The sequence below is a fragment of the Thermobia domestica genome, chromosome 7 (assembly GCF_964235325.1).
Source record: "Thermobia domestica chromosome 7, izTheDome1.hap1.1, whole genome shotgun sequence".
Classification (NCBI taxonomy): domain Eukaryota; kingdom Metazoa; phylum Arthropoda; class Insecta; order Zygentoma; family Lepismatidae; genus Thermobia; species Thermobia domestica.
The window spans coordinates 12130729-12148748 of NC_137460.1; the positions used below are offsets into that span (position 1 = coordinate 12130729).

General features: G+C 37.3%; 1 protein-coding gene across 2 annotated transcripts in view; it reads right to left on the minus strand.

The window, feature by feature from the left end:
- The window catches only part of LOC145689858 (rhythmically expressed gene 2 protein-like), a 34721-nt gene that overhangs the window by 6318 nt on the left and 10383 nt on the right, over nucleotides 1–18020 (minus strand). The window contains exon 2 of one of the 2 annotated variants that reach the window (XM_081764125.1): nucleotides 14141–17018. The exons of the other annotated variant lie outside the window; for it this stretch is intronic. Within the exon in view, the coding sequence (XP_081620251.1) occupies nucleotides 16292–17011 (720 nt within the window). The 5' untranslated portion in view covers nucleotides 17012–17018 and the 3' untranslated portion in view covers nucleotides 14141–16291. Of the gene's footprint in view, nucleotides 1–14140; nucleotides 17019–18020 lie in introns of those variants that run through there. 2 annotated transcript variants of the gene reach the window in all.

Genomic DNA, 18020 nt, shown 5'->3' on the forward strand with positions numbered 1-18020 from the left:
TTCCGCTTCAGAAATCCAAAACTTCATTCCAGTTGTACGGTACATTGGCGGATATTTGCTGCTTTTCCTGAAGTGTGGCCGATATTACCCGGCAAGCATAGTTCCATAAATCTCTCATCCTTCCTTATCATTTACAACAAACCGCATGAAAATCGGACTTCAGTTAGAAAGTCTAGACCCAAATGAAATCCACGAGTTTTAAAAAAATCACCCTGGATACTTCATATGTTCTATTAGTCACTAAGATCGTATTCATTGGAATCAAACAGCATAGGGATTTGAAAAAGTTAGAAACCTACTCTATTGGTCGATGTTGTTTCCTCTCCATCAGTATCTTGCAACTAGATTTGAGAGCTTCAAAAGAAAACGCCTTTTGTTCTTTGTCATTCCTTCTTCCATACACATTTTTTAAAAATCTATTCTCAAGACATTGAGAACGGAGGAACAAAACCGGCCAATAAGGTACTTATTTAAATTAACGAAATCGACTTATATGCATTCATATTGTCTTTAGCAAGTCTTCTCGGGCTATTTCCCGGCAGGAGCTCATGGGGTTCGGATTCCACGTTAATCAGTAGGTCCACGTCTCATATAGCCTCGCTGCTGAAAGGGACGTTAAACTCAAAATCAACTCAACTCTTTTCGGGCTATCAGATATTGACGTCCGACGTTTCGAATGGAGACATGGCATTCATCTTCAGGGATTGTGATGTATAGACCGTAGATGTTGGTTGGCATGTATATATAATGACTACTTAGGGGCGGAGGTATGAATAGGCGCTTGTGATTGGCTGAGGGAAATGCTGGCTTCTGATTGGCTGTTGTTTCAACTCAGCTCCTAATTGGATAGGGTTTCATCTCAGCCCTATATGATCGGCCTTTTTCAGAAACAAAAAAGCAGACATTCAACAAAGCCATTTCTCGTAGCCACAAGTTTGTTACACCGTATCAAAGAGATAAGTAATGTAACAAATAAAAAAAATAACATTTCATTCTCCCCGTTATAAACCACAAAACGGTAGCAGTTTCGAGGAACACGGCCCTCATCTTCAACTGACTTGAATTTGAAAAAAAGGTTGAATAGGTTAAAAACATGTGAAAAGATGAAAGGATAAAGATCGTTATTCGAAGTAAACAAACCATTTCACGCCCAGGAAGACTATGGCGAATGAACCTATATTAAATACTATGGAAACTGCCACTATTGACTTCATTGTTTCTCCTTTCCAAGCGACGGCAGTACATAGTGAAAAAAAAGATCACACCATATTGGATTAATTTCCCCTTTGTCAAGATTGAGTTTAAGGTTAAATTTATGAATGTAAAAATATTAGTTCTTGCTTTTTCCATTACGAGCACATTAACAAGATCATAATCGTTAAAATTATATGGGTGCATGAAAGGATGATCCAAATTAACAAAAAATTGGCTACTTACTAATGAATCCTCCTTTGGCAAGCCTAAATATTTCGCAGGGCATTAACTTGCGATTGTCCAAATGATCTTAACGACGAAATACAATTTTTATTAAAAACAAGAAAAGAAAAGGATAGAAGCTGCGTACTTTACGAAAGTGGTTTAATCCAACACATAGATTGGTGCAAGTCCCTGAAACAGTTATTCACAAAGAAGCAAAAAAAAACTTGGATAGGAATTCCTTACTTTTCACAATTAACGACAAAAATTCAACGTATTCTTGTAAAGCAGAACATATCTGCTTCCAGTATCTGCCCGAAAAGTCTACACAAACACCTCACCGGATTTTTAAAAAAATATTTTGTTTACCCACTAAATAAGTCACGCTTTAATCGCGTTCAATGCGAATATGACTCCTCATATATAGACCAAACGAAACTCCCCGATATTTAATATTAACACCCGAATTAAATAACAAATTATACAATCAAAAAAGTCACAAGAAGAGAGCATGTCGGGATTGACTCTTTATTTAAAACAACATACACATAATATAAAACAGGCAATGTAATAGGTTTAGCAAAAACAGAGAAACAACGGAAGATTAAATAATTATTCTTTATACATAAATATAAACCTGCTTTAAATTTGGATACTGGCAACATTGACAGAATTTGGTTACCTATCTTTGATGTATATTTTGAATCTGGCAATAGTGACGTAACATAGACTTCGCACTTCTTTCGAGTCAGTTCAGTCTTTTGCGCTTTGCTCTGCTCGTGGCATTTCAGGATCTATTCTTTACGTTACATTTATTTAGTGGTATGTACTCCCTGTTTTATACCTTTTATCTCCTATCCGTTTTTATCCATGTTACCTTGCCACTGAAGATGGATTCAGCTGGGCGTTCCCGAAACGTATGGTGAATATTTAGGTTTCCAAGGGAGGATTCATCGGTAACGGTAACTGTTCAATTTTTTTTGTTAAGATCATAATCGTATTTCCCCCGGCTGGAAAGAAAGAGAAACAATAACAGTGAACAGTGACTATCTTCGAAGATGGACGTGAAGGATAATAACCATTTTTATCCTTTCACATTCCTACCTTTTTCAATCTTAAGTCGGCTGAAGATGACGATCATGGCCCTCAAAAGTGCTATTGTTTCGTGATTTACAGCGGAGTATGACTCAGAGGCGGACTGGCCCGCCCGGATTCCCGGAAATTTCCGGGTGGGCCCTACCCTCTGCAAAATCATTGTTCGATTAGTTATAACTAATTAGAAACTCCGTTCTCGTTCATAGTAACCAGCGGTGTAACTAACAGGTCCCCTGCCCAACCCGTAGTCTTGTTGTAGCCGAAAATCAATCAGGCAATTTTAAAAAGTCTCAAAAATACATGTAAGTTATTAACTCGAAAATGTAATCTCGTCTGTAATTTATGTATTCAATAATGTGATGTGCAATCGATAACTATATATAAAGAGCACGGAGCTGATTCTCCTATGGTAAGGAAACCGTGTTAGACATGGGAGTTGTTGAACGCGAGTGGTGGCGATAAATAATGGTCCCCTGAGAACAGCGGTGATATCAGAAAACAGGCCCGAAACCCCAGAAATCGGGTCCCGAAGTTTCGAGCTTGGGTCCCTTATATTCATAAAAGAAATATGTAGTTCTTGGACGTGGGAAGAGGCACTGGAGAAGTCGTGGTTTCCTGAATACAGCAGTGATGTCACAAATCGAGCCCGGGGCCCAGATATTGGGCCTCGAAAGTATATGGTCGGGTCCCTTCTTTTCACCAATGAAGCATGGTGTTTTTGGACGTGGGTGGTTGTATTGAAAAGGGTCGGTTTTTCCTTAGCACACCGGTGATGTAAATCTGGCCCGGGACCCGAAGCCCAAGAAATAGGGCCTCAAAGAATGTTCATGACATATTCTCCATGCTTTTTGCTCACAAAAGTAAGTTTCTTTATTATCTTCTCTGAATGTTATTCAACCGGACAATACTGTGATGTTGCATGTCAGTAAGGAACAGCGCAATATATTTGATATTGCATAGATGGGACCTGAGCCCAAACATGTGGGACTCGAATTCTTGGGTTTCTGGTCACGGGATTGATTTCTAACATCACTGCTGTACTCAGTGGACCCGGTTCTTTGCAACGCCACAACTCGCTTTTCCAACTCCATGTCTAACACAATTTCTTTACTGTAGGGGGATTTTCATGGAATATTCTCCATGTTCTTATCCAAGAGTAACAAAGACATTACAAGGCTGTGGGAATTAACAGGGCATTAGACTGGAACAATTTCTTTTCATTGTGTATATATAAAGCACACGCGAAATAGTAAACTCAAATCGAAATTCATCACTCCTTCAAAATTTTTATTTTTTAACTTATGATTTTTATTTTATTTTTCTATTTGTTTTTAAAACTCGGTTAGAAGGAGATCTCCATTAAAAAAAAAAAGTTCGAGTCGATAAAGAGGAAGACGGATAGCAAGATTGGGTTTCTAATTCGGTATATTTAACAATAGTGGACGAATATTGATGGAGGCCCATTTACGAATATTGCGGAAGGTTGGGAGCACGCGGTCTTAGTTACGCTATTAATAGTAACATTAAAAAATATATAATTTGAATTATAAGTGTATTATGTGGAATAACTCATCCTAGGGAAATATATGGACTACACAGGTCATATGGGTCTTTAATGAGGGGGCCACCGAAGCAAACAGAACACGGAAAGATATTGCAATTAATCATTTTCGTAACTCGGAACCCGATTAACCAGGGGTGCCCACAAAGGGGGGCTATGACGCAAACTGCGTCATTGAAATATTTGGGGGGAAGGGTTAAAAATCTATATAAATATGTTTGAGGGGGTGTAAAAATTAATCGAAAAGATTTTTTTTTTTTTTATGGAAGAACACTTACGGATAGACAATTTAGGGGTGGTGGTGCGTCATGGATATGAGGGGGGTGGGCACCACTGGATTAACGATGAGCTTTTTGGTATTTTCTTAACACTTCATTTCTTAACATAGCGATTAGCAATAAAGCATAAGCTCATCGTTTCCAATCCTTAGAAAATAAACTTTACAATCATAATATCACACTTTTTTTTTTTTTTTTTTTTTTTAAAGTTGCAACACCGATTATTTTCGCAACCATCTGAAACCTCGAGAAGATAATTAAAAAAAAAGCTCATTTTTGTAACCAGAACTTGTTCTTTTTTAAAGGTAGAATTGAAAAGTTTAAAAAATAAACACCATTATAGCTAAGTAAACACTATTCGGAATATTCTAGTTCAGTTTGAGTACAATTCCGCTAGGTTTGCGAACCATTGCTAACAGTGTAGTGTTGCTAAGCGTGTAGAACGCATACAGCTGCAAATCTGTGACGCCTAAAGTGTGGTAAGGATTATGCTCTATATTCGATACTCTAAGCGTAGAACTGTTTCATTTGGCGAATTTGGTTTTCTACAAAATCCGAAAGTGATGGAATCGAGAAAAGGTACACCATTAATACAAAATGGAAAAAAGACAAATCTGGATATCAGAAACATAAAGAAACAAAGAATAATTCACTTTTCGCACCTGGAAGTGATCCAATGCAGCAAAAACTGCCTTTTCTACCAATTTCTCAAGCGGTAAAGGTAAGCTTTATCTTTATATATATATCTTTCATTCATTTATTTGAATTTGTGGGATGTCAGCAACAAAGGACTTTACCTCACTAGAAATAATATGGGGAATACATTATCTACGGCCAGTGCCGGATTAATCCGCGTGGAGGTCTCCAAGCTAGTCGAAAAATCGTCCCCTTCTCCCCCAAGGAAAAAATTAAAATATAGCTAAGGAAAAGTAAAATGAGATGAAACTTCAGTGTGCGCGCTCTAGTGGGAAAGCAACAACATTGAACTAAGTAGAAAAGTAATTACATTGGCCGCTAGATTGGAAATAACCATCACTACTATGTATTACATTATATGTATCAAAGTTCACACTTACACTGGACGTTTTATAGACTGATAGCTGAAAAGAAATGAAGTTTTACGTGGTAAATTGTCATTTTAAGTTCCTCTCTGTATAGGGAAAGGGAAACTTTTTTTTTTTTCAATAGGCACTTATGGCATTTTTGACCTAAGTCCGTCTCAAGACCGAGGATGAAGTTTCCTAACGCACGCCTCCGAGCAAAGGGATTGGGAAGGGGGCGCTCAGAGCCTTATTCAAGATACCATCCCGGCATTCGTCTGGTGTGACTGAGGGAAACTTTGGAAAACCTCAGTCAGAATGACCAGCGACAGGGTTTGAAACGCTCGCCTCCCCAATTGCCTGCTCCGAGAACAGACTTACGACGATAGGTGAACGCCGAAAAGTTGCACCTCCACCGGAAATCGAACCCGAGACAGCGTAAACAGAAGTCCGACGTCTTAGCTACTACACGAAACCGTGGCCCTCTCTATAGTTTTTCTTTCTTGGAGTTAAAAAAAAATGCAGTAGGAATATCCTCATGGCATTGTATTGGTTCTATGGCCTATCTTCTGTTTTATGATTCAGTTTCTAACTTTCGGAAACAATATTAAAAAAACTTGTAATCAAAGTCGGATCTAGTGGCGGGGAGGGGAAGGGGCGAAGGGTCGTTCGCCCTGGCCAACAAACCTCTTCCTAGTATTTGCGTACGCGTATTTGGGTAGAAAGCGGCAAAGAGAATCCTCCTTATGAAGCAACCTTCATCAAGCCCCTTAAGCATCATTCTCCGGGTGGGCTCTTGTACTCTCAGTCCGCCTCTGGTATGACTCATTACTTTTTATTCACTATTGTGACTGTTATCACTGCCGCCATATACTAAAAGGGGGTCCAATAAAAGAACGCAACTTTTGAAATGCCCGCCATTTCTGTTCTAGTAAGTTGGCAACACTGAACGTTACACGATTTTCATCTGTTGTCTTTGTGGTTAGTAGTCACGGAACGCCAGATAGCGCCATGATCGTCATCTGTTTTCTGTGTGCGGGTAGAAATGAAGCGCTTATCACATTTGTAGTAAGTTTTCACTATGACAACAAAACTGTTCTGTCGTCAAGCGGTCCATTCCCACCCAAACAGAAGACGATCATGCGTTCCGTAACTCCTAACCACAAAGACAACAGATGAAACTCGTGTAACGTTCAGTGCTGCCAACTTACTAGAACAGAAATGGCGAGCATTTCAAAAGTTGTGTTCTTTATGGGACACCCTTTATATTACTATAGATAAAGAATGCATTTATCAGATGTAGATCTGCTACTTTTTTTGAAGAATTATTATTTTTTTTATGTATATGACTGAAGCTTGTCTTTCCTTTCTTCTAGGATAGATATTCTTCATTTGCGCAGTATCGGTAACAGCTCATATTGCAAATGACACCTTTTACATTCAAGAAGGTAAGATAAAAATTTAATGAATGATAAAAGATCAGCATACAGTTTTAAGTGTGAAACTACATTCCTGATCTATGCATACGGTTGATAGCACAGAGTGGTATTAAACTTCAAAGGACGTGAAGAAAATTTACAGGAGGAATTTCTAACCCACTGAAGAAGACAGGAGATCTTGTCGAAACTATTGACATTTGTTTATGAAGACGTTTCTATTATTACGACGTTAATAGTAGAGTACTTGAAATAAGTAATTAAATTACTGAATGTTAACTTTTTCTCTTTTCGTTTCTCTTCTTCTTCTTTTTTATTTTTGGAAGTATGGACATTTCAAGTAAAAAGTTATTAGTTAGTTTAACACGCAGTTTAATCAAATGCACTGCAAGGTGCAAAACAATGAACTTTAAAAAAAATCATAACTATATTAGCCAACTTCTTCAAGGTGTTAATTTCTTCTTCAATAAGAGCTATTTCCTTCCTGGCCTCTGCCATAAGCTTCAACTTCGTCTTTTCCAACTCTTTCACCTGATCAGCAACCCGTTTTCTTTTCTTCTCAGCCTTTTCTTTATCGCGTCTGCAGCACTTTTCTTTGTATTCTAAATATCTGGAATGAGCATTTCGGGCAGCATGAATCATACTTTTGTTTAATATAACAGAATTTATATCACCATGAGCCTCAATGGAATCATATACTTACCTCATTGCTACAAGGCTTTCCTTCTTTTGACTTTCAACCAAGACGAAAGATCTGAGCTCCTTTGAGCTTTCGGAACCTGAAACATACTGCATCCAATGATGGTCAAGTCTGGTGTTTTGTCTCAAGTAAGATTTCATACACTGTCCTACATGTGGCAATACACACATTCGTTTGTAGTCTCTGTCAACTTTATCTGCCAAAGCGCCAGACATCAAGTTATACTCCACAAGTACTTCAAGGCATGCAGACATGCGTTTACACGTAAGATTTGTATGCATCATACCAAAAGGATTGAGACATGAAATGGCTCTCGTAATTTTGTACTTCAGACGTGACCTTTCCATGACTTTCTTTACAAATGTCTGTACTGCCTGACAGCATGCCTGTCGCAGCTGCAAAACCTGGAGAGGGGTGGTTTTCTTAATTTTTTTTCAAGGAACCCCTAGTCGAATAACCCAACTCTATGTCTTTCGCAGGAGTTGAGTTGATTTTAGTTTAGCGTCCCGTTGAGCAGCGAGGCAATGTGAGACGTGGACCTACTGATTAACGTGGAATTCGAACCACATGAACTCCCGCCGGGAATCGAACCCGGGGTCTTTCGCAGGAATTAAGTTGCTGTTGTCACTAATATCCACTTTACTTACTGGTTTCTGCACGACATCTTTTACAAAGCGACTCATGAATGACCGCATCAAATACGGTAATTCTGCGTATAAAAATGGTGCAAGCGGAGCATTCCTCTGAAACTCGCGAAGAAAACGTTCGATGGCAAAAGCAAACGATTGGACGAAAGCTAGTTTCACATTAAATAACTTGTCATTTACACGTGCTATTACCAGTTGAAATAGTGTAGATTTTGGACACTTCTTGTCACGAATAGCATACTCAACATACTTGATTAAGTTGGGTAACATTTCCATTGCTCTAGCTGCAACCTTAACATTTTCAATCCACCTTACCGAACAAAACTTCAAAGGGAAAACCCTTGATCCTGTGTGATGAATATAATCAGCCTGTCTTGCGGGAACGTCCTTAAGAAGATCATATATTGCTCGTAAAAATTCGACAGCTATCCAACCTGTTATCTTGATGGCTGCTTCAAACGCACAATGTAGCTTACGTAGCCCACAGCTACCTAAGTCTAAGAATAACGGATCGGAGGGATATCATCTGTTAAATCTTATAAACTTCAGATTAACATTGAGACCATCCATGGAAATCTGTATTATCTTTCTGAGATTGACGTCACACAGAATATGCTTAAATGCATTCAACAGGTCTGACGTGTAAGTGTTACTAAGAAAAGCAGATGCACAGTATCTGGAGGACACTTTATTCGACTCAGGATTCCAGAATTTATCAAGAATATCTAGCTGCTGCTTCTGAGATATCTTATTCAAACTTTCATCAAAACCTACAAAATGTTCACCGTTGTTCACAACATTTTTCAGTTCTCTGTTGAAGTAAGGATCCAGTCAATGAACAATTGTGTATGCAAGATTTGTTCGTTGAAGTTGTCTTTTTTTTTTTTTTTTTTTTTAATTTCGCTATCAGAAAATATTGTTTTAAATACACACACACACACACACGCTTAGCAGCAGTACGTTGTCGTAAAAAGAGCCCAACACAGCAAGATACAACAATTGACAACCAATAGAAACGAAAGCTGAAAAAATGAGAAAGTTGTTTGGACACCATTTCCACCCTGATTAAAATTACTTGCTAGACCAGAATTGAAAGGGAGTTTCGGGCAGAACCCCGAGAAACCAAACCATTTTTTTTTAGAGGTAGGCAATTTTTCAATCAATTTAGATCTTCACAAAATTTACAGAATCTATATAGAATTCCCTGACTTTTCCAGGGTAAATCAAATTCCCTGACATTTCCCGGTTTCCAGGTTTGAATGGCCAACCTGCATATATAACACTTGGCCAACTTCTTCCTTAGTTTAATTTTAAGCCTGCTAGTTACGAGTGATCTTTTCTTTTTGAATGTTTCTTTGTCTATAGCAATTCTTGATTTCAGTGTCCTATGTATAACATAATACCTTTCGAGCGTTTTATTTATTTATATCTGTTTCCTATTCGTACCGTTGATCTCCATATCTTTTGACTTAATTTCTTTTATCCATGGTATTAGAGTGGAGAAGGAATCGGATCCCCTCTCACATTGCCTCGACTAATGGATGGGTCAGGCCTGACGTATTTCTGCCAATATTTCCAGCATTATTTGTTTCCGGCAGGCTCCAAAGACATAATCTACATATGAAACCCTATAATGGTCATATTTTTTGTTGATTTTACAAATATTATAATGAAATAATGAAGGAGAGAATTGCATTTTTAAATTTTTATTTTATTTTATTTTTTTTTTTTTTACTTATACACTAGCTGAACCTGCGCTCTCTACACAGCGCATCATTCACATAAGAGAATGAGCCTCTTTGTCATCTCTCACAAGATCTGTACATGTCCCTTTACAGACACAAGTGAAGGACGTCTTGATAAAAATCGGCAAGGGGTACCATAAAGGGGAGATCTTTTTCGATATCTCGCATCGTTTGCAAGATTTGAGCCTACTTCCGGTTGGAGTTTCTAATTCATGTATGATCAGTATTTTCTTTCTTTTTGCATGCAGTATGTAATAAGCAAATACATTACATATGCAATTAATTATAATGTCAGTGCGTCTGAGCAGCGTCGTAACGCATCCATTTCTGTATTTCCGTCAACTCATGCAAAACCTATCGTGATGCAATTTTGCGCATGCCCAGGAGTTCCTTCAGGATGCGAAGCACAGTCGTATGCGCTAATCCGGTTTCGTGGGCGAGCTCACGAATCGTCAGGCGTCGATCACTGTCCACTAATGCGGCAACAACTTGCACTTCTTCTTCAGAGACGCTAGGACGACCTGTCCGATGCATGTCTGCCATAGTTTGCCGACCTTCGTTGAAGGCTTTTACCCACCGTGTCACTGTTCTGTACGGCAATGCCGATTCCCCACACGCATCTTGAAGCCCTTCATGACACTGTCGTGCTGTACAACCTCTGGCACATTCAATCTTGATCCAACTCTGTTGTTCCTGTTTCGAAAACGTAGTGACACCTTTACGTTAGACCGCTCGCTCACAAGTGACTACTTCCCTCGCTTGTGCGCCTGCCGGTAACGTGGGACGGGCGAGTCTATTTGCTCGGAGGCTAGGTAGGTATGTCAACAACGTGCGCTATCAGCGCCACTAGTACATTTCATTGCATAGTATCTCCACAGCAGTGTTGCCACTATTTAAGTTCCAACTTTCGTAAGTGCAGCGCAAGCATGAGTCTCACTCTCTCTTCTTGGTTACAAATCCGGTAGGAAGCAGTGGGGAAAATGGCTCATGAATTCGATTGGCGCCAAATGGAAGAATCAAGTTACATTTAAGTTTAATGAGGATTCTAGTTCTCTGTGGATTGTTTCAAAGTAATTAGTGACAGTGTTGTGCTTCTAGATGAAGACACTTTACTGACCTGTGAAGCGGAAGAGGACTGATAGTCCTGCAGAATCTTCAAAGCTAAGTAGCTGAACATTTATTTTTCCTAAAGAATATCCCCTTTTCAAATTTTGCGTAGTGTTTTGTAATTATTCGCCAATATATTCTTGGAAGCTACATGAAGTGTTTACTTTCTGTTCGCATCCCTAGATTTCATCATCTAGTTTCATCCAGATATATTGCAGATAAAAGACGCGTACGCCTCTCTCCTTACCGGCCAATGTGCTCGTTGAATGACCAGAATGTATGTTAGGTACGATTCCGACATTTGCCTGGTGTGAATGAGAAAAAAACGCAGGAAAAACTTTACTCAGGGTGTCTGGGCTGAAAAAAACTGTTACACCTTTCTGATTGAATGTCCCCATCGGGAATCGAACCCGGGATAACTTGCACGAAAAACCAAAAGCGTTAGCGACTACGTTACGAGGGGCACAATTGCAATTTCTTGTTTAAATTTCCAAAAGAATGAACTTGAAAGAGCAAATGGATCAGATAAGAAAGGTAAGGGAACCTATTCACATGAAAGTAAAACATATAGGGCCTTATGCAGAGTCGTTCTGACGAGTGATTAGTGTCATACTAAAGAGTTCGACTAACATATAATTCCTGCAATAGTCAGGTCTTTAGTATGACGCTAATCATACGTCAAAATGAAAAAAAAATGAAATCTTTGAGTTTTACGTCCCACGGTTATGCCGGTTAGACTAAAGGAGACGGTGATGATGAGTGATGAATGAAATGGTGGAATGAAGAAAGTGGGAGGAAACGGGAGAACCCCGAGAAAACCCACGCACACGGTGTTTGTCCACCACATACGTCAAAATGACTCTACATAAGGGGGATAGTCTCGTTATCCAGTAGATGTATTGTTTTGAAAATGTAAGTTTTCAAACTTTGAATTTAGTTTGGAAGCAATATGACGAAATTATTTGACTCATCCATTGGGGAACGAAATTCTGAGCAGTTGGTACCAGTACTTATCATTTTCGAAACAAGTATATACTCAAACGCTTTACTATTCCTAATAGAGTATTAACGTTTGTGAACTGACACTAGGCAAAGAACCTTTGACCATTTCATTTCCACAACTTAATTAGTTGGAAAAAGCTTATAATAAAATTTAAAAAATGAAGGAAATGGTCAAAGGAATGAATGAAAATTAACTATAAAAATAATCATGCCCAATCAACAAGTTGTTTATGCAAGGTACGGTCAATAAATAATGCACAATTCCCCCTACCAAAATAACTAATTAATAAACTTGCATACAATTACTGTAGCTGATAGATACAACATTTCCATTTTCAAATCTGCAATCAAAATTAAAACATAATTTTTATTCTTTCAGATTGGGAGCCTGAAGTAAATATTAGAATAGGACTACGGTCGGTGATTGAGTTGCTGTTTAGGTCTCGAGACATTTCAGCTACAAAAAATGAAAATGAATGAAATCTTTTAAGTTTTACGTCCCACTCTTATGCCGGCTAGATTAAAGGAGACGATAATGATGAGAAATTAATAAAACGATGAAATGAAGTGGGAGGAAACGGGTGAACCCCGAGAAAATCCACGCACACGGTGTTCGTTCACCACGAAGTTCACTTGACGCGAGCTGAGATCGAACCAAGGGCCCAAGCACCAGAGGTGAACGCTTTACCACTGAGTCACTTTGGTCCACATTTCAGCTACAGTAATTCATTCAAAAAAACTGCATCCTATATATGGTACGAAACCTTTGATAGAACAAGCATAATATAGAGATAGACTGGTGATTTTGATGTCAGTGACAAAGAGACACATGCAGACTCTCCTTCGCAGCACCACACCAAAATTTGGCTCGTGTGGAGGAAATGGTCAGGAATAACCGGACAATAACGAGTGAAATGATGGAAAGGTTGTCAGTCTTCAAAGGAAGTGTTCTTAACCTTCTTTCAGATCCTGGATATCGAAAATTTCATTCAAAACACGAGTCACAGCTTCTAATAAGATAAATTATGCAAACTTGGAACGAAATTTGTTTAAACCTCATCGAAGCTTTCCCAGAAGCACCTATTCAGGCGTTTCAGGGCGCAAAGTGTCAATGAAATGCAATGAACCTATACAACATCACCAGTCAAGAAAAGCCAAAGGCTTACCTTTTCCAAAGACAAAATTATGATCACCGTCTTTTGGGATCAAGATGGTTTCATCTTTATGGATATTCTTGAAAAAAAAAAAAAAAAAAAAAAAAAAAAAAAAAAAAAAAAAAGGTTTTCTTTATCAAGGAAAGATAGTGTAGGATAGGAAGCTAACAAGAACAATTACAACAAAAAGTCACTCGTATCAAATTTCATCAGGACAATGCAAGACCGCATACCGAATACCAGAGATTGACAAAAATTGCAAGATATGGATGGACTTTGATACCTGACCCACTTACAGACTCAACTGGCTCCCTCAGACCTGTTTGGTAGATTGAAAAAAATTCTACCTGGTACTCCAAGAGGTTAGAGGATGATTTCGCAAATAAGATGTAGAATGTAACCACGGTACTTTTCACAGTTGCAAAGAATGTTGGACCAAATGTGCAGTAGCCAACAGTTGTGAGTTCACATGTACCAAGTATCATTATTATGAGTTATCAATTAAAAAGTTATTAAGCATTGTGCATTACTTATCGACCGAACCTTACCTCCTATTACGTAATTCAATGTACAATTATCTTTGCATTTACGATTTGTATCTGGTGCAAACAACAACTATGTGAGAAGCTAACAGTGGGATTATCATCAAGTTTTGAAGGAGTAAAGAAGAAAAAGAGTCAAAAATTAAGATTAAAATTAAAAGGTAAACTAGCAAGGATACACTCCATGTGTAAAAGTTTATAAAAAATATTTCATTTTCCTATTTCCTCTATTGCAAGAATAATTCTACATTCGAAATTATTAATGGCTCAGAGGAACTTAAGGTAAATTGTAACATAAATATTGACTGCAAATTCCAGCCTCAAGTTACACCACGACGTTTTCCAATGTTTTATGTCTGTTTAGAACTCCTTTGAGGGACTCTTTTATGTGATGTATATGAACAGAAAATAAAACTACGAAATTTTAAAATAATTTAATCACAAAATTCATTAGATATATTTTCATTCTTCGATAGAATTTTAAAAAACTCATTAACTTAAGTAATAAAAATGAAAAATATTACATCAGATCCAACTTAAATGCAACTTACAGTAAAACAAGCGAGTGTACAAATTTAAATAAAAATCTTCATAATATAAGTTATTGGAACAAAATACATCATTCTCTTGTTCAAAACAATAAAATGTTTCTAAAAGTAATTCGTTATCAGATTCTTTAATCCTCCATGTATTACTTAAAGAATATAAAATATCTAGGTAGGATTCAACACAGAGCAACGTGGTAGAAGATATATATATATACTGCATATATCTTTGTGAATACCATTCATTTTGTTGCTTTTTAATTATTTTTTTCATTCATTACTGTTTGACGATGAGCTATGCATAAATAAAAGTGTCTTCTTCTTTTTAATATCATTATTTCTAAAGAGTATGTGTCAAGAAAACTACGATAAAAAAAATAAATTCTCATTTTTAAAAAATGAATTGCAAAACAGCAATATTGACCGACTTCTATATAGAGTTTCACCTGAGCTACTGACAAAGACTTTTGTAATTACATCACGTATACTAATGAAATTATTATTTTGTGATTAGAATATGCTAATTCCCGCATGCTCGTCTTAATGGTTTACGGCACAATAAGGTATTTTTTTGTTTTTCGTAGATTATTCCAACAAGAATGGAAATAAGCACAAAATAGTTATCCCTGAGCTAAGCTTATTTGATTCCCTAACAATAAAATTTGCCTACTACTCAGTTGTTGTGGTTTTGTTGCTGCAATTCAGAAATAATTTATTCTAGAGGAATTGATTTACTTTGATTATAATAGTAGTAATAGCACAGTGATTAGCTATACTTATCATCACTTGCTACACATTATCAGTTTAGGAACTTTTTTTTTTTTTTTTTAATAATAATAATAATCCTTTAGATGAGGTACATTCAAATTTTCATATGCTATGTAGCACGAACTTGCTGGAACACAAAGTCTGTATCGGCCTTGGTTTAAAGACTGATCGCTCAACAATGACATATGTAACACACATTGCTTTAAGGCTATAAGATACAACTTTGTGACGAAATAGGTCGTCGATAAAACTGTGCACGAGCATAAATACTAATACACTAAAAAATTAACCTAACTTTCCACGTGGCGATGTATTTGCAATTATTGACTGTCGTTTGCACAGAGGCATTAGCTGATGTTGCACCACCACTGTAACAGAGTTATTGCAACTATCTAAGCGAAGACATTACAGGTGAAGAGGTCTTCATGCTGTTAAGCAGTCTGTCGAGATGATAACGCTTCAAGAGCAGAGAGGGAACATAACAATTTTGGTATTACGCACTTACGAAGACATGTAAACAGATCACGCGTATGGTGAGGAAGCAATGTCACGGACCCAAGTTTACGAATAGCACAAGCGATTCACAAGTGGTCATGTTTCCACTGAAGCAAAAGAACATCCAAGGATGAAAATGAAATATTTTAGCTCAACGTCCCACGATTGCCAGAGTTCACGAAGAGATCCAACGAGACAGTAGATTACTACTTTTCTCCGAAGCTTAAACAGATCTTTAAAAGGTGGAGGTTTACTTCAGCGAAAAAAATGAAAACGTGCCCAATGCGCACTCTGAATGAAGAAGTTACCAAAAGAAGCCTGCAGAACAGTTTGTGCAGAAACAGTATGAAAGCTGGCAGAAGTATGTCACTACTCAAAGTTATTGCTTTGATGGTGGGTTGTGTAAAAAAATATGTACTAGTATTAGAGTTGACAATTACAATGAGTTATGTGCTTTTTCTGTGTATTACCTAAGGAAAGTTATTGAAGTCTGTAATAGTAAACCTTATTCTGACCCATCATATATATGTAGGGAATAAAATATATATTTCCTACACACCCGTTTTTGCCAATAGTATTCACTGTTCAGAAAGTAATAAGGAATAAATGGCGTGAGAATAGCTACTTTGTGCTTACTTTCCTTCACATCTGAGTATTTAAAATAAAACCTGGAAGGTGGAAGGTTAGTTAAATTCCTTTCCACATTTACAAGCATTAAAAATGCAATTATAAAAATCACAGCATAAAATATACATAAATTTTACAACAAATGGCACTGCAATTCCGGAAGACTTTGAAACACAACCTCTGGATTCACTTTCCGATCCGCCTCTTGGTTATTCAGATGTACAATATAAGCATTCCACCCTGCACGAATGGCACCCATGTAATCAAATTCGTACGTGTCACCTATATGAACTGCTTGACTAGGCTTTATGCTATAACCATAACGTTTCAAAGCCAATTCGAATATTCGTGGGTCAGGTTTTTGGTAACCAACACTATAGGAGGATATAACAAACTGAAAGTAATCTCTAATCCCCATATTGACTAGAATTGTTTCAAGACTGTCATCGAAATTTGATATTATTCCGAGAGGAACTTGGTTTGCATGTAGACGTTCTAGCAACTCGGTTGCACCTTCGCAGTAGTCCCAACACACAGATGTCATATATGCTGACTGAAGATCATTGGTTACAGATCGCAACTGATTTTTATCCATATGAACACCAGCGCCGCTAAAAGTCCCACGCACTATCTCACTCCACCAATGCTCCCAAGAGATTCCCGTTTTAGCACCATAATTAGGATGAGCCGCATTCAGCCGCTCCCACTGGGTCCTGTAGCTCGATGTCAATCGAGATGGGTCTGCAACGACTCCAAACTTAGACCCGCTTTGTGCATATTGTTCTCCAATTGGTAAACGAAATTTCAGAATTGTTCCAGTGACGTCAAAGGTAATTAATCGAAAACGACTCATTGTATGCCTGTAATAAAATATAAATATAATTGTCAATGATTGTGCAATTATTCGTCATTACAGACAAACTGTATACAGTATAACACCGATTTTAATGAAAGATTAATTTGGTCTGCAAAATAATGCTATATACGTAATGCATTTAAAGAAAAGTATATTGGTAAATTTCCCACATGTAACGAGAGAAAAAATAAAATGTCGAAACTGGAAGAGGAGTCACACGACAATGTAGTATGCCACCCCACTTTCTCAACATTTACGCTGAATGTTTAAAAAGGGAAGCATTAATGGAAACTAAAGATTTCAAGATTGAAGGGAAAATCATTAACAAAGTCAGATATGCGGATGACGCAGTTATTATAGCTAGAACCAAAGAAGGACTACCTGGAAATGGTGCATAAAATAATTGATACTGGGAAACTACATAGAATGGAAATCAACATCGAAAAGTCGAAAGTCATGAGAATGTCCCATGCAAACACGCGCTTACGGCCTGGGAAGCGTTTTGACGAAAGATGTTTACAGCACTAAAGAGATCAGATCAAGAATCACAGTAGTCAAAGAGGCAGTCAGAAAGATCATTCCTAACTAACAGGCTAGACACTCGACTAAAGGAGAAGTTGGTCAAACGCTATACTTGAAATATTGGATTGTGTGGTTCGAAGACTTAAGCATTACGGAAGTTAAAGAAAATGATACATTATATATTTTCTAATGTATCATGATCCTCGATTTTTGGAATACACTGTATAGTGTCTCATGTTTCCTAAATATCGAAATATTGCATATTAATGTTATCTATTTTGTGGAATAACCTCTAAAAATTATAATCAATTGGGTAAAACATTAAAATTTTGTATAATGTTAGGGTTATATTGTTCTTATCTTTTAGTGTATTTAGTGTAAATAATATAATATATTTGTATATTATATTATTTAAGTGTGTATTTTGTAGTTTTTTGCTGTTTTGTTAATGTTTCTGTTGAAAAATTGTCATGTGAGGTTTTTC